Source organism: Notechis scutatus, chromosome 1, assembly GCF_049901735.1.
Source record: "Notechis scutatus isolate UNSWTSFEM ecotype Mainland chromosome 1, rNotScu1.2, whole genome shotgun sequence".
NCBI classification, from domain to species: domain Eukaryota; kingdom Metazoa; phylum Chordata; class Lepidosauria; order Squamata; family Elapidae; genus Notechis; species Notechis scutatus.
The window spans coordinates 43,801,320-43,827,946 of record NC_142009.1 but is presented as its reverse complement, the minus strand read 5'-3'; the positions used below and the strand labels follow the sequence as shown (position 1 = coordinate 43,827,946).

General features: G+C 38.1%; 1 protein-coding gene across 1 annotated transcript; it reads right to left on the bottom strand.

The window, feature by feature from the left end:
• STPG4 (sperm-tail PG-rich repeat containing 4) lies at nt 1-26,254 on the bottom strand. Its single transcript, XM_087962719.1, has 6 exons — nt 25,507-26,254; nt 22,489-22,746; nt 18,040-18,104; nt 15,240-15,288; nt 2,839-2,943; nt 1-718 (listed from the first exon to the last, which is right to left on the bottom strand). Exons 2-6 carry the CDS (start codon nt 22,591-22,593, stop codon nt 602-604), a joined length of 441 nt encoding a protein of 146 aa, XP_087818845.1. The 5' UTR covers nt 22,594-22,746; nt 25,507-26,254; the 3' UTR covers nt 1-601.
• Between the last annotated feature and the right edge of the window lie 373 nt (nt 26,255-26,627).

Sequence of the window (26,627 nt, the reverse complement as noted above, 5' to 3'; positions counted from 1 at the left end):
AATGATTAGTTTAATTTTAAACAATAAGCATTTCCACTTTTTTTTTACTCTTTTCCTGGCCTACTAAGTGTAGTCTTTTGGGTGGGTATAAATTATTTTTACAAAGTCTGAAACTCTGCAAAGAGACCAGCGGATGCTATTGATTACAATGTCATTATTTTGAAATAAGCTATTCATTGATCATAGATAACACCCGGGCAATCTGAGAAGGTTGAATGAAAAATAGAAAGGTCTGGCATTTAGATATGCTGCCACCAAACTATCCTTATCAGGAAAAAGATGAGAAGGCTGATCCTTTTGGATAACTTAAGTCATCTCTATTCTCTTTCTCTTCCAATGCCGACCTTGCATCTAGCAAATACTGCTGCCTCTGAATGGTTTAAGTTCTGGCAAATTACAAAATATTCAGTCACAGGATATGCCATGATTTAACCACAGTTACAAGCCATGTCATGATTTAAAACCAAAAACAACCTAGGATGCTAGAAAACGAAACAAACAATGAATTTGCATAGATTAACAACATAATTTAAAATGAAGAGGAATAAAAATTAGCAAGCTTGTCTTAATGAAGGTGTCAGAACGACATGATCTTTGTATTCTAAAATTCAGGAACGTTGCTAAAGAAAATGGTATGCTCCCGTCCAAGGCTGGCAATAGTTCTAGGCTGTCTTGGTGCCTGCTTGGTAGGCCAATAATATCCTGGACCAGGAACTTTCTGTGCAGAATAAGATACAAACAAGATCATTGTGAAATAAATGAAGGTAGATTTCTATAAGAAAACAACAATGCTAGTATTCACAGCTCAGATCTTGTTTAAATCACTCTGAGATCTTTTTTTAAAAATTTATTGCTACCCCAAAAAAATAAAATAAAACCCACCTCCAGAGCAGGTATTACTTAGACTGGTCTATCTGGAATCATTCTGAGTTAGAGAAGATCATCTAGGTAGGAATATCCTGTTAATTTCATCATTGAGGAGTATTTTTTAAAATATTGAAATAAGGAATGTCAGACCTTGTAACTAGCTATTCTGAATCTCCTACTCTTTTGGTTCTTCCTGTCTGCTGCATCATCTCTCAAACTCAGCAATTTTAAGATGCTTGGATTTCAACCCCCCAGAATTCTCCAAGCAGTAATGTAGGTTCACAGCATAGTAAGCTTGTCTAAGTCTAAGATGTCCTTAGCAACCATAACCAAATTCAAGTTGATTAGAATTACAGTCCTTGAATCATAGACTTGGAAACAAGCCATTCAGGCTATCAGGTCCAACTTTTTTCTCAGTGCAAGAATCCAAATTAAATTATACTAACATTATGGTATGACTCACATGATTAAAGATAATGGATTGTATTCACCTACCAAACTAAAATATAATGTCACAATGTGCCGAGTTTTCACAGTAGCTTTATATTTGCTGCCAGTGAATATTTAGAAAGCAGGATGAACAAGCTTGCTACTGCAGGATGAATAGTGCTAAATGAAATATTACACAGATAGTCCTAGATTTACGGCCACAATTGAGCCCAACATTTATACTGCCAAGTGAGATTAAGCGAGTTTTGCTTCATTTTATGACCTTTCTTGCCACAGCTGTTAAGTGAATCACTGCAGTTGTTCAGCGAGTAACCTGGCTGTGGAGTGAATCTGGCTTCCCCATTGACTTTGCTCATCAGAAGGGCACAAAAGGTAATTATCACATGACCCCGGGACACTGCAACCATCATAAATATGAACCAGTTGCCAAGCATCTAAATTTTGATTACATGACCATGGAGATGTTGCAACAATTGTAAGTGTGAAAAATGATCATAAGTCACTTTTTCAGATCCATTGTAACTTTGAATGGTCACTAAACCAGTGGTTGTTAAGGACTAACTGAAATGGACTAGAATTCCCCCATGTTTGGGCTTCATTTTGAACTTTCAAAACTGAGCACACTTGTGATGACCAAGGGTGGGATACAAAATAAACACAGTAACAAAAAAAAACAGGTGAATCCCCCTTTATTCCTTCACTTTGTTTCCAAGCTCCAAATATCCTTGACTGGAGACAAAAAACTCCCACACAAGGAGTTACAAGAAGGAGGAAATGCCATTTAAATTATAAAGAGTGAAAAACAACAAAACCAGGCAAGATAAGGGCTTGAAGACATCCACAGATATTAGAACACACACTGGGAAGGATGCCAAACTCAGAGAGGAACAATAAACTAGAGATATTTCCACGCTTTGTTTCCAGCACTTGCCTGTACACATGTCCGTCCTCTTATCCAGTTGTCACAGCTGCAGCCCATGAAGAGGATCAAGGCTCTCTCCTCCCAGTAGACCATGTCTCTCCCTTACCCTCTCCTCCTTGTGTGCCCTAGGATGGAGATGGGCTAGGCCTGGGTCCTCCTCTGACTGCCCAGCCGGCTTCTGCCCTTCCCCAGCCTCCTCCACAACCTCCAGAACCACACTTCCACTCCCTGTCGGCTGTTCCTCCTCTCGCTCAGAGTCAGTCTCCACCAGGGGCATGACAACACTTCCTTATTCTAGGTTGTCCAACTTCAGAAATATCCCAGGTATATTGTTAAGTGTCTCATCAGGCAACCAGTCTGAACTTCTCCATAACTGGGTTTTATTTCCATGGGTACAAGTTAATAATGCCTGAATCTAAGTAACTTTTACTGTCTCCATGTTTTCCTTTATATCTTGCAAATACTAGGTGTCCCTCACCCCACAAAAGAAAGCTGAAAATCCAAAGGCTGAAAATGGAATATCTCCAAGAAAGTCAGGAATCCCAAATCAGCCCTATAGCTACAAGCACAGATTGAGCCATTTTCAATTTTATACTCACCGTGTGGGCTGGCAATATTCGTGGTACTTTTGATATGAAGGACGATCGTATTGGAACTGGTTGGACATCCTTTATTTCATAATCCCCTGGGCCTGGACCGTGTTTCTACAATGTAATAAAATGCTTCTTTTTTACAAGTTCCATATACATAAATACTTCCATAACACTGTTATTTCTAGAATGCTGTAGTCTTAAAGACATTACTCTGCTAAAATAATCAACATTTTTACTCAGTGCAACACAGCTGCTCAATACTTGAAATACATGCAGCATATTTGATAGCATGGATAACATTTGCAACATTTCAGTGGGTCATTTTATTTATACTATTGGAGAATTATGCCAAATAAGATTAATAACCATGAAACCAGTACAGATCCTACCCACCATATTCATTCAATTAACAGATTCTGAAAATCTAATATAGAAACTGAAAATCTAACTTAAGATGCCTAATAGTGATATTCATCCATCAATTATCTAAATAGCATTTTCTAATTCTATGCAGTCATCCTCCAGTACATCTACTTGATTTCAGCCACATGATGACCATAAAAATTAATGTAAAGGACACATTTGGATTTAGGAATCCTTTGCAGGACCAACATCCGGGGTTAATCAGATTGGACTCAATAGTTTGCACCTTTCCTAATGAATGCTATTCACATAGATTCAAGACCCTACATTGATTTGTTGGCCAAGATCACAAGACAAGCTTATTAAATGATAACAACTGAATCTGTGCATATCTAGAAAAGTATAAATCAAAACTTTATACATAAACAAAGTGAACATTCCATGTCTGTTTATCCTGAATTGTCCTTTTAAATTGGCACCTCCTTTGCAGGAACTTAGAAGGAAATCTGTCTTACTATATGACCCATTCTTAACTGGACATCCCAGGAACAGAACATGAGATCATGTATTGTCTATTAGTAAGCTATGAGTCTTTGTACCGCAGACAGTTTAGGCAGAGTTGACAAAGATGGTAGGACAAGAAAGAAGTGAGCCATATCCAATGGTGCCTTCTCTCGTTCCATGTGGACCTCTGCACAAGTCTCTACAGCAAACCACAGTGATGCCAAAATGATAACGAGTACAATTATGTAATCATGAAAATAATACAATTATGTATTTGCATTAGGACCTCTATGTCTTTTGCATCATCACACACATGTTGTCCTTTTCCCCCTCCACCCCACCTTGTCCCCACCACACTGGGAGCCTACCTATGAGAACATAGAAAGGGATGAGAAATAGAATGGTCCAGTTAATTCAACCCCGCTGCCTCCCTGGGCAGAGGGAACCCAGAGGAAAAGAGCTGTTTTGTTCTAGGAAGATTAGAAAGAGCTAAGTAACATTGACTGGTTTTGACAGGTTTGCAAGCCTCTGGAGTAATTACACGACATCAGCTTTTGGCTTGCAAAAACAAATAACCATATTTTAAATGTACAAACAACTGACACCAATCTTTTGCTGACTCATTTGCTAACAAAGGCATTTGCACTGATCAATCCGTTCTCAACCACCTGGGGACAAAAGTGACACCAACTAGTAAAGCAATAATTTATGTATTGTTGTAAGACAAGAAAATAAATCTATTTATAATTTGGACATAGGCTAATATTTGTCTGTTGTTATTTCTGTCCTCCTATGTTAGCATCTGTCATGTTCCTTTGAGCATAACACTGCTGCTTTTGTGCATATTTGAAATAATCTCATTTTCTATGCAGGTGTGTTCATACTTTTTTTTTCATTGGGGCAACTCAGTTTTGTTCTGTTTATCCAAGATAAAAGTTTAGGAGGATTTTCGATACAAATATTTCTGAATTTTTCAAGCAGGCATAACACAGTGGCATTTTTTTAAAAGCAGCCAATGGGAAGTAAATCATAAGGAATTGTCATGAATTGTAACAACAGATAATTTAAGAACCTTTGATAAGCATATAGTGCATTTTAGGTAAAAAAAATCAAGTAGCTACAAGAAAAAGACAAAATAGAAACTTTCAGGACTATATCATAATAAAATACAAATTAGACCTATCAAATATAACACAGGTTGTCCTTGGTTAATCACAATAATGGGGGTCATAATGTCCATCACTAAGTGACACAGTCAAAAAGTGCAATGTTGTGTGTCTGCATCGCTTAGAAACATCAATTCTATCACCTTCCGGTTTCAGTCATTAAGTGAATCACTGCAGTTTATCAAGCAAGGACATCATGTCACAATTTGCAACCTCCTGCCAGCTTCCCCATTGATTTTGCTTATAGGAAGCTGGCAAAGAAAGTCACAAATGGCAACAACATGACCTTGGAACACTGTGATGGCTGGAATTACTGAAGGATCAGTTGTAAGTACCATTCAATACCATCACAAGTTTGAACAGTTGCTGAACAAGTAATTTTTAAATGAGGACCACCTGTACATCAGTATAATGAATATATATACAACATACAACTTTTATTTTTATTCTGTCAGTTGTAGAAATATATAGTTTTTGATAATCAGATTTTACAAAATGGTGGCCCCAGATGATTTTGAGGTAAAACTCTGCCACACAATGATTTTAGCTTACCTAAAATCTAAAATTTAAAATTAGAAGGAATATGCGTTGGCAGAAAATGTTGAAATTCTTCAACATATTTCCTGAAATATATCTGCCACAGTTTTTCCCTCACTGCACAGAATATCTTCACCTACCAGATGTCAAGCTCGAAATTGTCATAAGTCTTCTTGCGCTTCAAAAAAGGCATGACATTAAACAAGCAGGACATTTTGGATATTTAAAAACTCTACACATGCTCAAACACCAGTTTTAGTGGCCAAGAATGAAGCAAGACATTGAGGATTATGTAAAGAGTTGTGCCACGAGGAAAACCAGAACAGGAAAACCTCCAGGATTATTACAATCTGTAGCTGAGCCATCCCGGCCTTGGGAAGAGATAGGGATGGATTTCATAGTAGATTTACCTGACAGAGGGGGGCACACAGTAATTTGGACTGTAATGGATTTATTCTCCAAACAAGCTCATTTTATTCCATGTAAAGGTCTACCATCAGCCAGAAAATTATCCAAAATGTTTGTGAATCATATGTATTTAGACTACATGGAGTGCCTCGCAGAATCAATTCAGATAGAGGAGTTCAATTTACTGCAAAATTCTGGAGAGAATTCATACAAGCAATTGGGTCCTCTCAAGGTCTGAGTTCAGCTTTCCACATCCAGACCAACGGATTGGCTGAGAAGACTAACCAAATGATTGGACAATATTTGAGATGCTATGTAAATTATCAACAAACCAACTGGGCTGATTTGCTGCCATTTGCAGAGGCTGCTTATAATAATGCTGTCCATAGTAGTACTGGGTTAACACCTTTCCAAATCAATACTGGGATGGAGTTCATTCCCATGCCTGAATTGCCGAAGGGACCCCCCCACCCCAATCCATGTCAGTAACTGAGTGGATGGACGCAATTAAAGACTCTTGAGAAAACACAAAAAAGGCTTTGAATAAGGCAGCACAGATCCAAAAAATACAAGCTGACAAACACCGTTCCCAGCAGCCACAATTTAAAGTGGGGGATAAAGTTTATTTGTCAACTAAATATTTAAAGTTACATTTACCTTCTAGAAAATTAACTCCAAAATTTATAGGGCCTTTTCAGATAAATAAAGTAATAAACCCAGTAACTGTGAAACGTAATCTCCCTAAGTTGTTGGGGAAGATACATCCAGTGTTTCACAGTAGTTTATTAAAGCCGGTTGTTACTTCTTCCTTGAGGCCTGCAGAACAGGCACCCCCAAAGCCTTTGTTCATTGCAGGCCATGAACATTATGAAGTTAAGAAAATTTTAGATTCTAGGATTTTCAGGGGGAAGTTACGATATTTAATTTATTGGAAAGGCTATCCATTTTCACAAGCGACTTGGGTTAATAGCTGGAAAGTAAATGCTTATAGATTGGTGGGGAGATTCCATGAAAAATATCCACACAAGCCAAAACCGAATTCTGTGGGTGGCAGAGGAGGTTAAAAATGTGCATTGTATGATTGTGTTTGGCCTAGTTTCAATCTTTGTGTTTTATGTCATTGCAGGGGTTTCTTTTTCAATGAGGGAGGGCAGCCTGTCAAGCCCGAAATTGTCATAAGTGTAGCCATTTTAGTTTGTCTTAGTATATATTCTTTTTCTTATTTTCCCTGTGGTAGTCATGGGGGAAAAAGTTGGGGGCTTGACACATTCCTGAGGTGGGAGGAGTGGAGATAAAGAGAGTGTTATGGCTAGGGTATCTTCTTTCCCATGGGAAATGAGCTGTCCGGGCTTGGGGCCCTGGAAGTGAAGGTTTATGACATCAAGCAACATTGGATTACTTCTATTGGAGAATGTGACCTTTTGGGGGGTGTTTCTAACTTCTAATATTGTGGGGTAATTCCGGGTTGGGTCAGATCCAGAATTACCATGGACTTTGTCAATTTGATGTTTTCCTAAATAAAAGAAATATTTTTGAAGATGGACTTTGTTATTTTTCTTTTAACATGGATTTCATTACTTGGAAACCTGACACCAGACATATCTAAAGAAGATCAAAAGCATGTAAAGCATGTAAAACAGAGGTGGTATTCAGCAGGTTCTTACCAGTTCTGGAGAACCAGTAGCGGAAATTTTGAGTAGTTCGGAGAACCTGCAAATACCACCTCTGACTGGAGATTTTACAGTATCCTTCCCCTGCCACGCCCACCAAGCCACACCAACAGATCCAGTAGTAAAAACGTTTGAATCTCATCACTGATGTAAAGGGATGAGGAAGACTATTAAAACAGTACTTTGGCTCAAAGAACTCAAGAGAGGCCCACAGATGTTCTCTTTATTGTTGATTCTATGTGCTTAAATTAATAAATCTAATTATTCTTTGGATTTTCCCAGTCCACATACAGTATGGTGGTCCCAGAATTCCTCAATTTTTAAACTACTTTTTTAAAATGCCTTTTTTTTCTTCATAGTCCACCTTGAAATGTGCTTCAGGAGAAAAGAATGGGAAATATTGACTTAATAGACATGAACTTGAATAAATTTTATCTCTAAAAATAAAATAAATAAAATAAAATAAAAAACTGTTGTTAAATGTTGGTTTGCTTTGCATTCTAAACCATCTTCTTGCTACACCTGAGACAGAAACTACAAACACAAGTTCATTGCAACCCTATCTCTTTATGCAGAATCTCCATCCTGTCTATGCCTATCCCAAAACAATGGTCATTTATTTCCAATACAGTGAACAACACATGCAAAATCATGCTCTGGGCATCAATAGCTTTCACCTGCAAAGAACACCCAGGTTGCAGCTGTTGCAAGACAGGCAAACACTAAGATGTCAGTTCCAGTTCATTTGTTGCAAAATATTGGATAGCAGCTGTATCAATAACTCATTTAAAGAGTAGTTGTTTACATGGAAAGGCTCTTCTGTCACAGGAGGCCACCTGGCATGAGGTCATTAATGAGATCCTCAAGGATTTTCAAATGAAAGGTTAACATCTATTTAAAAGCCCAAAAAATAATCCTCAGACAATTCACATTATACCTAGTTTGCTGCTGCTCTTTAGAATAAATTCTGAACAGCTAATGTAATAGATAGATAGATAGATAGATAGATAGATAGATAGATAGATAGATAGAGATAGATAGATAGATAGATAGATAGATAGATAGATAGATAGATAGATAGATAGATAGATAGATAGATAGATATTCTTCCATTATAACCCTTCAAAAATCTGAAAAAATAGAAGAACTAGGTTCTTGAAGTTAAATTGGTCCTCTCGTTTTTCCAAAGCTTATGATCTTTGCTGATATCTCAGAATTAGCCATGTATTTTAAAAACTATCGGCATTTAAATCCTAATCCAAACAACAACAAAACAGTGATATGTTGCATTTTTAAAAAGAATCATACGAGCAAGGATAGCTTTCTTGAAAGGAAAAAGGTGAATCTCATCTCCCAGGGAAGAGGCCTAGCCTATAATGCCAATGAAAAAATCCAATATGTTTTAAAGCTTGCTGGCAGCATCCTTCTAATTGCATAAACACTATGGTGATCATGCTTCTCCCTAAATGCACTTTTTGCCTTGATACAAAACAGGACCATTTCAACCTGACAGCGATCATTCAGAACTCAGTTGATAGGTGGTAAAGTTGATCTAGACACAGAACTTAGAGAATGGTTTGAAAAAGGATCTGCTTTTCAGATGGTATGCTCTTATACCTTTTCTCTTGCTGTTGCCTCAGGGTGAAAGAATATTATGTTCTGAAACCACACAAAGCTTTACTAAACCTATTTATAGGATACAAAACCGAGGTGATTATGTGCACACAAGCAGCATCATACTTTCTAGCTTCTTCATTGCAAGACAGAAAAAAAGTTTGGGATTCCAAACAATTAGATAAATCCAGCTACAAAATTTAGAATTGAAAGCATAAGATGTTGTGACACAATGGAGGGGGAAAATTATACACATTTCCTCAGTTTTCAACAAACAAAGGTTTACAAGGCCCTAAGAAGTATATAGTTTCACTCAATATTATATAAACATATTGCCTCACTTCAAGGAGAATCCATTGGGTGTTCATGAGAAGGTATCCATGTTTGTTTAAATATGTAAACAGACCCCAAGGAAGTATCCTGATTAAGCACCAGGCTCTTATCTCGCATCTGACTCCCTGCATATATATTTGTGTGCTTGGAGAAGTCCTTCCTATCAAATCTAATAGATATGTCAGAGAAGGGAGGGGAGAGGCATAAGTCCACTGGAGTTGGAAAGCTATAACAAATTTGAATAGCAAAAGCAAAACTTAAGATTTATATACCACTTCATAGTGCTTTATAGCCCTCTCTAAGTGGTTTATAAAGGATGGAAGGCTGAATCAACCTTGAACCAGTCAGAATCGAACTCCTGCATTCTAACCACTATGAACCACCATGGTTCATAAATAAATATGTGATAGTCTCTGTGCAGTTATTCAGTGCTGAATGGAATGGGGGAAAGTAAGGCTTGTGTGCAATTCCCATCAACAGAATCTAAAGTGAGGTTGTATCTTGTTTATTTACCAAATACAGGTTTAGTATAGCTAAAAGCAGAATTTTGCAAACTTTGAGGGGGGGAAAATGAAAGGTATTAGCTTAAATTACACTATAATGGTTATGTTTTGTGGTCCATACCTCTCAGAGATCACTCACAGCCTAATGTCTCAACTGGTAAAAGATTCTGATTTGGTGGGCTGCCAAAATGTAGATCATAAATTTAGCTAGGTGGTTTCCCATTTGGCTAAATCAGAGCTGCATAAGCTATTTATATGGCACATACCAGTTGGTTTTACATGTGTGCTGGCAGGTGACCAGGCCCAAGAATAAAGAAGAGGCAGAGGAAGAACAAAAGTTAAAATGGGTTTGTTTAGTGTAATAGCAACTAAAGTTAATTAAAATTGAAACTATAGGTAATAAAAATAAACCTATGTATCCATCCATACAATATGCAAGTCAACATCAGTTTAATGCACAATGAGTAGATCAATCATATATAATTTACCTCCTCATTGATGACAAGGGAGAAAATGTACCATAGTTTTAAGGTACTACTTACAACCATGGACTACATATTGCATATTCTTTTTTAGCATGTGTCATACATGTGATTATGATAAAATTGATAGGGTTTAATCACAGCTACCATCATTCCTTTTTAAACCAAGGATAATGGTGAGCAAATACTTGAAGGGTCACCTTATTGCCTTTGCCCCCGGCAACTTTCCCTTTCTTCTTCTGAAATGTATGAATACATGTGGTATGAAAAGCAAACAAACTTCAAGAGTTAGAAGAAGACAAGGATTGCACCGGAGGGCACCATGAAACTTTGAAATCCTGTTTTTAAGTTATTGATCACTCCCTAGAACCTCAACATGAAGCAATTCCTGTTGGCATATAAAAGCTGCAAGCTCTCCTTCCACTACCATCATTTCAGATACATATTGGGGGAAAACTCAGAAAGTCACAAGTGACTTCAAAAAAAGCATACCTTAGGTCGGGGTTTTCAAACTTGACAGCTTTAAGATTTTTGGACCTCAACTCCCAGAATTCCTCCTCCAGTCATGTTAGCTCGGGAATTCTGGGAGTTAAAGTCCACAAGTCTTAAACTTGCCATGTTTGAAGACCCTCACCTTAGATAATAAATGCACCCTTGCAGAATGGTGGCATGAAAGCATAATGCTATTAATCATGGACCAGCTGGAGACAAAATTAATAATATAGAGGAAGAAAACAGTATAATCTGACACTTCCACCCAAAGAAAATCATTTATTGCTTTCCAACAGCTTGCCTGGATTCCTTCTCAATAGCTTAGCTATCTTCCTTTCCATGGTTCAGATTTTTTTGATGGCTAATTTCAGCAAAATATGCCTTTTTTCTGCTCAGCTGTAAAAGGCATGTGGGAATCACTGTCATAAACTGTCATTTCTGTGCATGAACATGTGTTAGGAGCGACGGAACTGTCACATTCATTCCCCCCCAATCCTTTGGGGTACAACGCCTTTCACTTGATAACACATTTTCACAGATAAATATGAAGTGTGGAAATACAACACTGCTTTGTAATAGAGGGAAAAGACAGACACATTTAATTAGAAAACTACCTCAGAACGACGGAGATAACATTCTTGCTAGGCACCATAACCCAATACTTACAGTATGTGTTTTTATAAACCTCTTCCCTAAATACACTCTTATTGATCTGACAATCATTAAAAAGTCACAATGCATTAAATCAATGGACAATCTAGCCCAGGCTCCTGTTACTCAATCGTGGCCATACAGGAACCCATCATGACTATCAATAGTGTTGTTTTACAGATACTCCACAGCATTTTGGAGCAGAAAAAGCCAACTAGATACACAGCAAGTACTTTTGAGTCAATGCCCCTCTATCCCAACATATGGAGAACCCTGGGAATTGTAGATGGGTCAGCTTGTTCATCACAGAACTACTATATAAGCCTCAAGATACACCTTGATTCAGAGCTGTTGGCAACACCTATGTATAATACCTTTCTCATTCTACTTTTCAAGTCAGAGAACCACAGTCATCATGCTACTTGAAAGCAGCAAATTCTACAAATAAATTTTGGTCTGGGTCAAGCAAAAGCTTTTTTTCCCATCGAAAAAGAACCTATTTCTTAACATCCCTACTCTTGTAACAGAAATTGCCCAAGTTTTCCAATTACAGATCAATTGAAGTTTTTTTCTGCTCGTTTTAATGTTTTTGGAATTTCAATTATATTGCTACTTTATTATAATGAATTAAATTCCATCTACTACCATTATAACTGCTGCTCCTGATTATTACCTTCTCTATAATATCATTGCTAGTGCTGATTTTTCTGTTGTTTTTTTTATATCTCTTTTTCTAATTCATACACCAACAAGGAACATATTATATAAACTCTGTTGGGGTACAGTTGCCCCTTTTCTAGGTAGGACAGCTTAACCACTATACTCAGGTTACTACGATATTCTTTTTAGCAATAGCAATAACACTTAGACTTATATACCAATTCACAGTGCTTTTACAGCCCTCTCTATGCAGTTTACAGAGTCAGTCAGCATATTGCCCACAACAATCTGGGACCTCATTTTACCGACCTCGGAAGGATGGAAGATTGAATCAACCTTGAGCCGGTCAGGATCAAACAGTTGGCAGAATTGGTCTGCAAGAATAGGTCTGCATTCTAACCATTGCACTACCACAGCTCTTTTTGTGAAACTATTCTTGTGTGTGTTTCCTCTTACTAGGCTGGAAGCTGCAGATGATGTAGAATGTTAAGTGGAGTGCTTAGCCATGCGTACATCTCATCAGAGTTGACATAATTACTCCAGTTGCCAAATGGCTATTGACAGTTCAGGACCCAGGCAGATCCACTTTTCTATTTCTCTGAGATTTTTAGAGATCTTGCTAGCTATGCTGCTTTTCAAAGATGATTGGCATTCTGGGATTACTCTAGAATAAGTTGTTCCTTGGCCTCTGGAATTCTGTTACATATGAATACTTGCTTTTTACCTCCACTTTTCTAATATGGGTTTTCTATTAAATGTAATCATTTTCTATATGCTTCCATTGTTATAGTTTTTAAAAAATTTCTAAGCACATACAGTATATTATTTTCAGATGTTTTTAAATATTAGAATATGATACTCAAAAAAAGTATGAACAAGCCCCCCAAAAGGGCATCTTTCTACATTCGATTAACACAATTTGGAAACTGAAATGAACTTTGATCTGATTACAAAAGGAAAAATGCCATCAAGCAAATTTGTCTTCCTATCATAAATACTGGGAAGAGAGCTTGCGAGGCTCATTTAGGCACAACAGCTATATAGTTCAAGGTCTTCTGTGTAATTCTGACTCTGCTAAAGTGACAGCTTTTCAAGAATATGACTGATTAGTCTTTTGAAGAATTTCATAAGGCCTATGCTCCTATCTGTTCCTTCAGGATCGAGTCATTTATCAAGATTATGGTGGGGTGACTCATAGGCTTTCCATCTAATACACTTACTTAATATTGATGACAAGCTCTCGCTACTTCCTCATTGCTTTGGCTTCTGAATCTAGGTATTATTAACTGGGGAACAGATGCATCAATAATGTCAGCCTGCTTGTTCCTCCAATCCATATTTGGACAATTGCAATCAACACATCTGTCAAGTATGAAAGACATGATCCTAGATACCTTATAATGAAAATGTTCACGTTCTCAGGAAGGCTGGAGTTTCCTAAATGGATTCTCTTACTCAAGAACCTGTATTACTCAGTTGGCAATATGTGCTTTTGTACTATGGTGACTGATCCATGGAAACATTGGCTGTCCAACACAAGGATTAGGATGATGTTACACAGATGTCAAGAGCTCCAGTTGGAAGTGCAGTAAGACTAGTGACTTACCAGGGAAGGTGAATACCCTGGCTTTATAACTTCTTATAAACATAATAGGTTTTTATTGTTATCTTGAAGAATAAAACTTTTGGATTGGCCAGGATTTGCATAAACATAGTACCACCAATCTGACTAGTAACTAGTGGTGATGGTACACTGTTAGAATGCTTATGGTTTTAATGGTTTCAGTATAACTTTAGCATATATTTAGCACTGATGATGATTACCTAGTTTGATGAGGAAAATCTGCAAGAAAACAAGCAAGCTGAGAGAGCACCAAGGTCTCCACAGGTCAATCCTGAACTATAAATATTCTCTTCTATCAGTTTAGCATATATGGACTGTAAAAATCCAGATGATTATTAGATGGCAGCTAAGAAATACAAAAAACAACAACCCACCAAACCAGGTTTCCTGCCATCTAATAGTTGTCAACAATTCTACAGCCCCAACATAGTGCCTGTTTTATCTTGTTTCTTAAGAAACTAGAATTCTACTGGGCAAGTGTAGCAATTATAATATTCCACCGCTTATTTTCCAAGTGATCTTGACGTTTTGACTTATGTAAAAATAAGGGTAGGGCATCAATTGCATGGTTATGGCTATCCTCTTAGCTTTTTTGACCCACCCACCCCCTGTAAATGGTTGAAACTGACTACCTGGGTGACATGCTACTGGCAGGTAGAAATATGTCAGGGGGGCAACTGGGTTAGCCATGTCATGCTAACACAGCCACTGTATGATATTCATTCTTTCTATAAGCCTCTTCGTAAATTTCCATTCTTCTTTTTAGCAATATGCTGCTCTTCCACTTCCTATGCATAAAAGGTATAGAATAGTTTCCTGTCACTTTTGGTGAACAGTTTTGCAGGGGAGTCCCTAAATGGGATAAAATTGTTGGATTCGGTCCTTTGTGACTAGACTGGCTAAAAAAGAAAGGAAGAGAAAAGGATGGAGCAAGAAGAGAAAGAGGAGGTATCTGAAGCAGATGCAATTGTCATGCAGGTCAATTCTCCAATATACTATTTTTTGGGGGGAAGTGAGTTCTTAAAGAGAGATATACATTTTCCTGACATGTTTCAAAGAAAAGGTTTTTGTTTAGGGGAAAAAAAGGATTTCTGGCCTTTATTTACACTTTTATAACACCAACCCTCAGTGGGTATTGTGATTAAACTTGGATCCATTGGATTGTGGGGTGGGTTACAAAACTTGAAATGGCACTACAAGAGTGGTTGCAAAGTTTACAGCTATGGGGCTAGTCCTGAAAAAATCTAATTATTCCCCCAAAAGCTAAATGTTAAAGTTGAAGAGCTGTGAAGGGAAAGTATTAATGGTTTACTTTGAAGAAAAGAAATATTTAAGAGTGGATTTTTCTCTTCTTTGCATGAAACCCCAACATTTTATAGTTATTAATCAATAGACCTTACCAGAGGAAAAATGGGATGTCTTTGAACTGCAGATCGAAACATATAACTCCTGCATTGAATAAGGAAAGAAAATAAAATTATTTTAGCATTTCGGTTCTTTTGAGACAACAGTGGTTTTAGTAAAAATTGGGGATTTTAATTTTATCTACATCTCAATGAATGCAAAGCTTCTTCTTTTTCAGTGTACAGAGCATAGGCTCCTATGCCTCTGAGTACCATCCAGGATATGCAAAAAAAAACCTTGAATGGCCTGTACCAACCTCACTCTCAATTCAGTCTTCTTCAAAATCTTTTTCTGGAAGGTCTGCTTTGCCCTCTTAATGGTCATCTCCCAAAAGGCTAAAGGTGAGAGTTGCTATATTGTAAAGGTTTGAGTCTTGTGCCAACTTAAGATCCATGTTCAAAACATCTTCTGCTGCTAAACTTGGGCAGGAGCAATTATGTAAGATATGGATTGTGTCTATGTTTATATGCAAGTGTCTGCTGTGAAACATTTTGTTCAGGAGACCTGAATGGCTTTTAAACTGAATTGATTTAATGTGTATTTATTGTTTTATTTCTAGTTGTTTTAATAGTATTCTACTTGTTTTAATTACTAGCTTTTATTCATTGGTTTTAATTTGAAGGACCCATTGCTAGGAACCACTCAAAAGTGGTTACTCAAAAGTAAAATTAAAGTTACTTTAACATCATCATTTAACCCCACCAGCGTATTTCAAGGCTATTGAGTTATAATTCTTTTCTCACCATCCAACTGAAGTCAAACGGAGGGAAGAAATGACTAAGGCCTTCCTAACACTGAGACTCAAAGGAAGATTCAAACCTACAGTCCCAGAAATTAAGTTTAACTGATTCTTACAAGCTACATAGATACAGTATAATTTCATAAAATTATATACAATTGACATATGTGCAGGCCATTATTTTTAAAAACACATGCATTACATTTCATTCCTTGATTTTTCATCCACAAAAGAGCCTGGTCTTGATAATATGCCAAAATAGTTGGAGATCCAAGGCACAGCATTGCAGCAGGAGTGTCAGTGATTATTCTAGGACCAACCTTTCCTCCTTCTAGTGCAGGGGTCTCCAACCTTAGCAACTTTAAGATTTATGGACTTCAACTCCCAGAATTCCTCAGCCAGCTTTGCTGAGGAATTCTGGGACTTGAAATCCTCAAGTCTTAAAGTTGCCAAGGTTGGAGGGGGAATACCTGTGAAGTCAGGAAAGGCAGAAAGACCCAGCAGAAAAGGGGAAAGGAAGATATTAAGAAAGAGAGGGATGTAAACTGGAATGAGAAAAGGTATGGGGAAAAGAGGGGGAAGAGAAGCAGTAAGAAACAGGTGCATGAAATAAAGAAATACGGAAATAGTAAAATGTTGAAAAGAAATTGTTTTTTCACAGATAATGGTTGATGAATTAAAAAGGGGATTCTGCAGGATGACAAGGGGTAATAAGAATATTTCTGCAATTAAAAATATTTAGAAAATAGGGTAATATAGATACTGATAACTCTTATTAAAAATCAAGGGGGGGAAATATGCTGCAGAATCTAAATGAAAAGTTGTAATGATTATTATTGTAATTTCTTAAAAATAATGGTTTATTGGGAATCAAGATGAGGGAATAAAGGTATATTTTAATCATTGAGGTGTCACACTCAAAACAGTAAAAGGGGGGAAACCTATACTTTTTTTTTTAGTGTTAAAATTTGTATTAATCTACAATTTATAAAAAGAATGTGTAATGGAAAGGGAATATGACAGACTAAAGAACGAACTAAATTAATAAGTTAATATAGACTATTAAAAGCAAGGAGAGACATTGGTAACATTATTATTATTATTATTATTATTATTATTATTATTATTATTATTATTATTATTATTATTAGGCAAACACATATTGTTTATCTTTATTTTTAAAATAAATATTAAAGGATTATATTTGAAATAATTGAAATGAAACAAAAGGATGTTTCGATTGAGATTAATGAAAGAGGCTAGAATTAATGTGTTTGTTTCTCTCCTTACTGAAAATTTGGAATGGAAAAGGTAATAATAGAATTAAGTATGCATATATGAATGTATAATTGCTGTCATATTGGTATGTAAAGGTGATGACCCGGAAATATGTTTTCCACTAAAAAGAGATTTTTGTTTTTAATGTGAAAAACTGAATAAAATTTGTTAAAAAAAAAAAAAGTTGCCAAGGTTGGAGAAGCCTGTTCCAGTGAGTCTCCAATCCACTTTTATTTCAAACATGTCTTTGAACATCTGTATTTTCCCTAACTATTTCTATACCGATGCAATGTGTTTGTCCAACTAATCACAGTAAGGTGAACAGAGTAAGACAAGGATAAACAACCAATTGTGTGTAAGATGTTTGGATAACACTTTCCATAATTCAACCACTAGCCTCTCTGGATGGATTTATGAGAATTACAGTCTCAAAAATATGAACTTGCCCTGTAACTAACCAGCCTGGCAAGATGAATAGTTGCTTTGACTACTTCTTTTTCGTCTTGTCACTTCTTTAAGATCTTTACCTCCTGATGACTTTTTTTCATCAACCTCAGAGAAAATGGAAGGCATTTCCCCAGTAAGAAAGGATCTTGAAAAAATCTAATTTTTAATGGAAATCAGCAAGAATCTATTTTGGCCTCTGGCCACAATGCTCTCTGGCTTCAGGCAAGGGCTATGCTACTGCTTGGAAATGCAGCCAAATTCAAGAAATATTAAGATTTTACATGCCAAAACAATCTGTTTAAAAAGAAAACGAGATTAGAAAGTATACTTACTTAGTAGGAAAAGTAGGGACTGGACGAGGGAAAAGATCATACTGTCCAGGATCAGTGTTTATAGTCTGTGGGGAATCAAAAATACAGTGTACAAATGTAAGAATCTAGGCTTTGTTTTGAAGCCTAATTTATTGATCAACTTTTCCAAGAGATCAAGTTTGCCTTGTCCTTCCTTGTCTTGGCATGGATGAAATAAACCAATGGACTGCTGTACTCGATTGCAGATGTGAAGCCACTTTTCCCTTTATCTTTAAACACCTTTGCAAATAGAAAACTAAGAAGCCACCCTAAGGATAGATTTCCCCCCCTCTAAGGTCTTAATTTTCTATTTGCAAATAGGTTTTACTTACACATCTTTAGGTAATGTTTACTTACTTTTAGTTACTGCCTTGCTGAGGACAGTGAAGTTGTATTCACCATATGCAATCAGAGATGCTACAATTCATTCTACCATCTGGATATTTTACATTTCTTTTTTTGATGTCTTGAAATGATAAGATCCGACTTTTATTTGATGTCTTGAAATGATAAGACTCTGCTACGGAACTATTCTTCATTACTATTTTTGATTCTCGTCATTCTTCTAAAAAGTGTTGACTTCCCCCCCCCCCCCCCCCCCTTCCCGGGCGGCGGACGGCCCGGCGGTGTGACCCTGACTCAAGGGCCCCCGAGGGAGGGAAGAGAGCCCCCCCCCCCTCCCCGTTATCATCACTCTTTTTGGTTAGGAACAATTAAACCTTGCATGATAGTGAGATCTTCCCAAATTAATGTTATTTTTGAAATAATACTGCACCCGGGTTGCTACTTTGCTTCCAGGTGTGATTCAAGGGGATGATCTTTTCCTACAAAGCCATATACAGCCTAGGGTCTGTCTCCCATAGCATCTGCCAATTCATTCCTACAGGACTGGGATGCTCTGGGCTCCTTCAATTAAACAAAATAATCTATCATGACCCCTGAAGCATATCTTCCCAGTAGTAGTGCTTACCCTCTGAAACTAGGTTCCCCCACCACTCCAGATCCAGATGATCCTCATTCTGCCATTGTTTACAACAGGGGTCTCCAACCTTGGCAACTTTAAGTTGAAGTCCACAAGTCTTAAAGTTGCCAAGGTTGGAGACTCCTGGTTTAGAAGAGCCAATGGGATCTGGTTCTTCAACCAGACCTTTGGTGAGAGAGAGGAAGAAACCTCTTTCTCCACCTTGTCTCTTTTTATCTTTTATGTTTCACTGATTTTACTATAATTCCTATAATTGTTTAATTGAATTCTAAAGTCCCAGCGCAATTTTGCTTCTTTATTTTCTACTACGTTGCCTATTTTGTGGTCCCACCAGTTCCTGCTTGAAGCAAATTGTATTCCTTGCAGATATTCCAATGCTCCATAGTTGTTGCTTTCTCAAGTCATTATTTATAGTCCGTCTGTAGGATCTTCTTGCAGCAGCTAATGAAGCGATCCATTATTTCTTCAGCTTCTTTGCAGGGATGCATTTGCTGTCTGTTGCTGTCTTCTCAAATCTGACTTTGTATGCATTTGTTCATAAGACCTGGTCTTTGCAACCAGAATTAGACTTTCTGTCTCTTTCTGAACTTTTCTGCTCTGAGTCAGTTTCAGGTCTTGCTGTTACCTGCTCTGCCTGCTAGTTTTCATGTATTGCTCATGTAATACTTTGTACGCCTCTTTTCTGTTTTTGATTTGGTCTTTCTGATCAGCCAGTTCTGTCTCTCCAGTATTCAGTAAGCCTTCATGGCATACTATTTTCTTCACTGCCCTTCAAATGTTCTTCCAATGCACTTTTTTTTTCTTCAACTGTCTGTTGTACTTGCAACATTCCACAATAACCTTCTTTTTCTTGATAAATAGAGTTTGTCAACATCACTGCATGGATGAAGGACATGATTCATTGTCGTTATATTTCTGTTCTCCCTGTCCAGGGCTTTCAGTTTTGCTTGAGTCCAATCCAGTATTCCAGCTGTGTATTTAATGCCTGGAATTGTCCAGGAGTCAATTGCCTTGATGGTATTTCCTTCACTGAGTTTGGATTTTAAGATCTTATTCCCTCTCATAATGTATTCACTTCTAATCTTCTTTCTGACTTCAGTATGCTTGTCAGCTTGAAAGATGCCCAGGTATTTGTAGTGATTATCTTCATCCAAACTCTTGATATTATTTCCATAGGGCATCTTGATTCCTTCAGTTTTCACTATTTTCCCCTGTTGATAGTGAGGGTGGCACAGTTGTCTCATCAGAATTCCATTGCAATAATTTGGCAGTATATATGTTGATGAGCAGCAATTCTATTTCAGATGGTGTTTTTCCACACAGCTTCAGATCATCCATGTAAATGAGGTAGTACAGCCTGGCAGATATTTTTCATGTTTGTAGCCTGATTTATTCAGTATCATTGACGGAGAAATCAGTGCAATGATAAGCAGCAGTGATGAGAGTGAATTTCCTTGAAAGATTCATCTTCTTTACATCATTCTTTACCTTTCTTTCATCTGTTCTAGCTTGCTTGCATCTGATCTTAGCATACTGATCTTATTTTCCAGCCTGATCTTCCATTTTTGTGGTGCACCGTTTGGCTTTTTTCCCCCTCGTTTGTTGATTCTGCAGCCCAAATTGTCAGTTGCAACTGCAGCTGTATTATATAATAGTTGGTTTGGTTCTTGTAGTGAGTAGTTGCTCATATTACAGTATTGGCATCATTTAAAATTTATTTATTTTATTTTATTTATTTATTTATTTATTTGATTTGCCAATTGTTTACAAGATAATAAGTATAAGAGTATACATAGTTGTGAATACATGAAATGGGTACATATATGAAAAATAAAAGAATAAGAGAAACAATAGGACAGGGACGGTAGGCACGTTGGTGCACTTATGCACGCCCCCTACAGACCTCTTAGGAAAGGGGTGAGGTCAATAGTAGACAGTCTAAGGTTAAAGTTTTTGGGGTTTGGGGAAGAAACTACAGAGTCAGGTTAGAGTATTCCAGACATTGACCACTCTATTGCTGAAGTCGTATTTCCTGCAATCAAGTTTGGTGCGGTTTACTTTGAGTTTGTATCTATTGTGTGCTCTTGTGTTGTTATGGTTGAAGCTGACAGGTAGGACATTGCAATGTATGATTTTATATACCATGCTTAAGTCAGACCGAAGATGGCGTAATTCAAGGTTTTCTAGTTCTAGAATTTCAAGTCTGGTGGCATAAGGTATTCTACAACAAGTAGAGGAGTGGAGAACTCTTCTTGTGAAATATTTCTGGACTTTCTCAATTGTGCTAATATCAGATACGTAATGTGGATTCCAGACTGATGAACTGTATTCGAGTATTGGTCTAGCAAATGTTTTGTATGCTCTGGTTAGTAGTGTGATATTACCAGAGAAAAAGCTACGTAGGATTAGGTTAACAACTCTTAATGCCTTTTTGGCTATGTAGTTGCAGTGGGCTCTAGCACTTAGATCATTAGAGGTGAGTATTCCAAGGTCCTTTACAGAGCTTGGGTCATCAACAAGTTCTTGATTATTCAGCTTGTATTTTATTTTCTGATTTTTTTTTGCCAATATGTAAGACTAGCATTTGTGCTAGCTGCTTCTTTGTAATGAATTTCAAGGTGGACAGCCTTATTTGGTTGTGTGTGTGCTATTCAAGACACTCAATTATTCTTTGTTCCGGTTCCTCTTGCCTTTTAGTTAGAAGATCTTGGAAGATGAGAGGGTACCTGGTTTGGGAGTGAAAACAATTCAATAGCTATGTTGGCCCCTCTTACAGCCAACTTTGCCTGGTTTCCCTTTACCATTTAGCTACTTCTGACAAGGCTTTGATTTCTCTGCCCTGGATAGACCTTTGTAGTTCTTCCAATTCTACTTCTGTGAGTACCTTAGTTTGTATTATAAATAGACGTTGATCCAGTAGCTTTTTTTTTTTTGTTTTTTCTGATTCCTTCTCATTTCTTGATCAATGACTGAGCTGCTATCGGTTTCTGTAGATTATGTCTCATCATATTTTTTATGGAAAAGACAATCTTTGTCTGGCCTTCTGATGAGAAGACTATGGATGAACTTCTGGCATGGCTCTCATTCTCCTTAGAGCACACAAGCCCCACAACCATCTCCAGGTAAAGCCTCGGTGGACATTATTATTATTTGTTTATCGGATTGTCACCAGATTTTTAGTTTGGACTATTATGGTTATTTATTTATTCTAAGGTGATGGTGGTAACCTATTTTGAGATTCTCCATTCCATTTCTAACTCTCTTTGGTTTTCCATTCCCTGCTCCTTATTTGTTGGCCATTAAACCCACCTGGAAGAATTTGCCATTTGGATATAAGACAGGATCAGGATATTCATGGTAGGTCTTGAAAAGGCACATTTTGGCTATGTGCCTTTTCTTTTAAAAATGGCAATTATTGTTATAGAGCCCCATTCCTAACTTCATTTTACCTTATCTCCACTGACTGGATAGTTGCTTTGCCTTGAAGTACTCTTAAAGGAATAAGTAGCCGGTCTTTTCTCTGCCAGTTCCACAAATGAAGGAGGATAGTACATGAAAGTATTTGGCAAGGTCAAATCAGGTAGTTGCTCATAGATGGACGCTTTCTTTCTCCCTTCACTTTTAAAATTATAGGTTGCTTTCACTGGGTTCAACTGAGCTTCTTCAAGGAAATCTCGTACAGGATAAGACCCTGGGATTGGGGTTGGCTAGTAGAAAGAAACAAAGCATGTATAACATGTTTTGCATATTTGAAAATATAAATATGGATTTCAGCAGAGTCTTCAAGCAGATCGTGATGTATCATTATTATTTTTTGCTGAAGTTGATCAGCAACTTTAGGATGTATGAATTTTAACTCCCAAAATTCCTCAGCTCATCTTGCTGAGATTGTGAAACACTGGGCTAGACTGACCATTCTTGATACCCCCAGGGAAATTAACATAACCTACAGTGTAGGTAATGGTCCTCTTGAAAGAAGTAATAGCAAATCTTCTGAAGGGCAGTTTAGTTGGGGACATATTTTATTTATGGGCTAATAATTCATTTGGATATCCCAGCACTTCTTATTTCATTTAATTTCCTTAATAATTCAAGAGTCCAGTGTCTAAATGTTCATGTTAAAAATTCAGGCATCCTACAGTATCTGTGGCTCAATTCAAATATATGGCTTAGAAGACAAGGAAAATATTTTTATTCAATTGTTTTCAGAAAGAACAGATCAACTGTTGCCCAGGTCAACAAGGAATCAAAAATAACAGAACAGAGGCTAGCAGATCAATGTTGATTTATAATGTAAAATAAAGGATTCACAGAGGTAAAATTGGAGGAATGGCAAAGGTCTATCCAGGGCAAAAATATATATATCAAAAGCTTGAGGGAAGTAGCTCAGACTGTAGACGGAAACCCGGGGAAGCTTTGCGCTAACATTCATTAATTCTTTTTTATTGCTGGGCCACAGGCTGTAAACTGAACAATCCCTAGTCAATGTAGACATCTCAGTGAAAACTGTTCTGCAAAGGGTGGGATGGAGAGAGGCCAGTCCTTTATTTTCAATTATTCATAAGAGTATATAGATTATAAGAGGAGCCATACTAGTGCATCTCAAGGACTAATTAGTACAACATTCTATGCTCACAGAACTACCATGTTTCTCCAACAATACAGCCCCCCCCCATAGGAAGACCCAGCATGTTTTCTAGGCGTAAAATGAAATTAAGCCTCTCCCTCCAAATTTAGGCCTAGTTTAAAACATGCAAAATTGGGGGGGGGAAGGCGAGGGGGGAACTTGCCATTAGGAGTGCCCCGCGGGCAGCTACGCCTCACCATCAGCCGCTCCTAACACCATGGTGGAGCATGGAGGGCTCCCTTACCCCTCCCTTACCCGGGTCAGCAGGCAGGCGGCATCGGCGTGGATGTCCAGCAGCATTTCAGCCGCTTCTCAGGCCTCCGTAGCTTCCACGGTTCCCACCGGTGCTAGCGCCTCTCTCACCAGCGCCTTCTCCAACAACATCTGAGTCGCTCCCGCTTTCCCCCCGTCCCCGTAACAACAGGAAAAAAAAGATTTTGAGGTACCTGGGAATGCCATGCGCTGTGTTTTGGTTTAATCCCGAGTGGCTGGGTGGGCGTGAGAAGAGCCGAGCGAGCGTCTCTGCTGCTGCTACCCTTGGTGCTCCAGCCTCAGGCTCTGCAAGTTTGCAAAAGTCCCGGTGCGCAGCCCATTCCTGCATTCCAAGCACCCAGGCTGAGCTGCAGCTGTCCCTCTCTCGCCAGCGCCGTCTCCAACAACAGCGGCAGCAGTGGAGGGAACCGTGGAAGCGTTTTAGCCACTTCTCAGGTGGGGGAGCCGCCCCCATAACTTCCACAATTCCTGCTGCTGCTGCCACTGTTATTGGAGATGGAGCTGGTGAGAGAGGGACAGCTGCAGCTCGGCCTGGGCGCTTGGAATGCAGGAACTGGCTGCGCACCAGGACTTTTGCAAACTTGCAGAGGCCGAAGCTGGAGCACCAAGGGTAGCAGCAGCAGAGATGCTCGCTCGGCTCTTCTCACGCCCACCCAGCCACTTGGGATTAAACCAAAACACAGCGCACGGCACTCCCAGGTACCTCAAAATCTTTTTTTCCTGTTGTTATGGGGACGGGGAAAGGCAGGAGCGACTCAGATGCTGTTGTTGGAGACAGCTCTGGTGCACGGGGGGGGGGGGAATTAATTCACCCCCGAAAAGACGTCCTAGCCGTTTTTTCGGGGCTCAAAAAAAAAATAAGGCCTGGCCTTATTTTGTGAGAAACACGGTAGATACTTCTGGGAATATGACTGCAATAGCATTTATGAGTATAATAGCATTTTCAATAGGCTAAGAATAATTCTCAATTGACTTGTCTTAATCTCATGCCTTCCATATATATATAAGGCTACAATTATCAAAATTGTGAGTGAGCTCCCATTACTTGTTCCAGCTTCTGCCAACCTAGCAGTTTGAAAGAATGTAAAAAATGCAAGTAGAAAAATAGGGACCTCTTTGGTGGGAAGGTAACAGCGTTCCATGCACCTTTGGCATTTAGTCATACCAGCCACATGACCACGGAGAAGTCTTTGGACAGCGCTGGCTCTTCGGCTTTGTAATGGAGATGAGCACCACCCCCTAGAGCCGGAAACAACTAGCACATATGTGCGAGGGGAACCTTTACCTTTAACTATCAAAATTCCAAACTAACTAGTTTTGGAAATTGTAGGATGTCAGGTTGGAGAAGGCTGTTCTAAAATATCACATGATATCCCTAAATTCTACTCTATTCAAGAATGAGAATGCAAACCTATTAAATAATTTCACTTGTCTTAATTGCACTAGTTTCCAAATTGGAATGTAATTCAGTACCATGCAATATTTTGGTAGCTATACAAATTTGGTAAGTAAATAATCTTTATGCTTGTAAATTAAGAACACAAGAATAAATAGATATATTACACACCTTTAGTGATTCTCTCCACCATGTATCTCTTCTTTGATATGGTATTTTATCATGTTCTACTACCTAGGGGCAAAAAATCAGGATTGTTAAAGAATGACTTAAAGCGTAAGCACCTTATTATTTTTTCAGGAAAAAATTAAAATGGTTTCATATTTAAAATAGTGGTAGGTTTAGCACCTAACCAAACAGGGCTGATTACTGAAGCAAGGTGACAATCTGATCAGAACTTAAATGGAAGTCAATCAGGAAGTCAAAGGCTTTAGGGCTAAATTAAGAACTTGAAAAACAGCCTGAAGAAGAAATTGGCAGAATATTTCCATGCTGCTGCCAAGAAAATTTTAACAATGTCTCCAGGAAGTCACTAGGAATCTCACTTGATGAAATGTTTAGTTATACTATACATTTAAATCTTACAAGAGAAAATATAATAAGAGCTACAATTGCAGTAAGATACCTGTAGAACATTTACTGTAGAATGTTTGCTTGATCTACTGCCCGCGATGCTGCCAACCATGCTCTCCCTCTGGGTTTTTTTATCAGATTATTGCATCGAATCAGCAATAGTTGTCTATGACATCACAATCCATGTGCTAAGGATTTGAGTATTCTTACTTGGAAGAAGATCCAAGCATCTGGGAACAAAACGTCGCTTCAGATAAAGAACTGATACAAGATTTTAAGAATGGGTGTCTCCTTTCAAATTGAGAAATGTGTATTTGTGTAAGGACCTGCCTCAGCTATCTTTTCAGGAAAGTATGACTCTTGAAACAATTGGTATTTCAAAAGGAACTTTTACTGCAGAGAAGTCAGGCAGAGTCTGAAGATTCCTAAGTGAAGCCTTAAGTTAATTTCCCCTGTTCAAGCCCCACCCAGTGTCCCATGTCCACCAGTAGCCAATACGACGCCGCAAAGGTGTTATGAAAACTCCGAGGTGGGATGGTGATAGCAGGTCCTCCTCAGGACGCTGCAACCTTAGGTAACAGGCTGGAATCCGCTGGGAAGGAGTCCATCCTGATGGCTCAGTCCCCCTCCCTAATTCCCGTGTGGTTACAGCAAAACGGAAAGCATTCAAAGCACCCAACCCCAAGAAGCATCCTCCTCCCCTTCAGAAAGGCAGTGTT

Bases quoted from the DNA above. Each gene is read 5' to 3' on its own strand.
- STPG4 (XM_087962719.1), bottom strand. From the start codon at position 22,593: ATGTACTATCCTCCTTCATTTGTGGAACTGGCAGAGAAAAGACCGGCT. The intron at 15,289-18,039 runs GTAAGTATACTT...TATTCAATGCAG, and splicing joins GTCCCTACTTTTCCTACTAA to GAGTTATATGTTTCGATCTG. The intron at 2,944-15,239 runs GTAAGGTCTATT...ATTACATTGTAG, and splicing joins GACATCCCATTTTTCCTCTG to AAACACGGTCCAGGCCCAGG.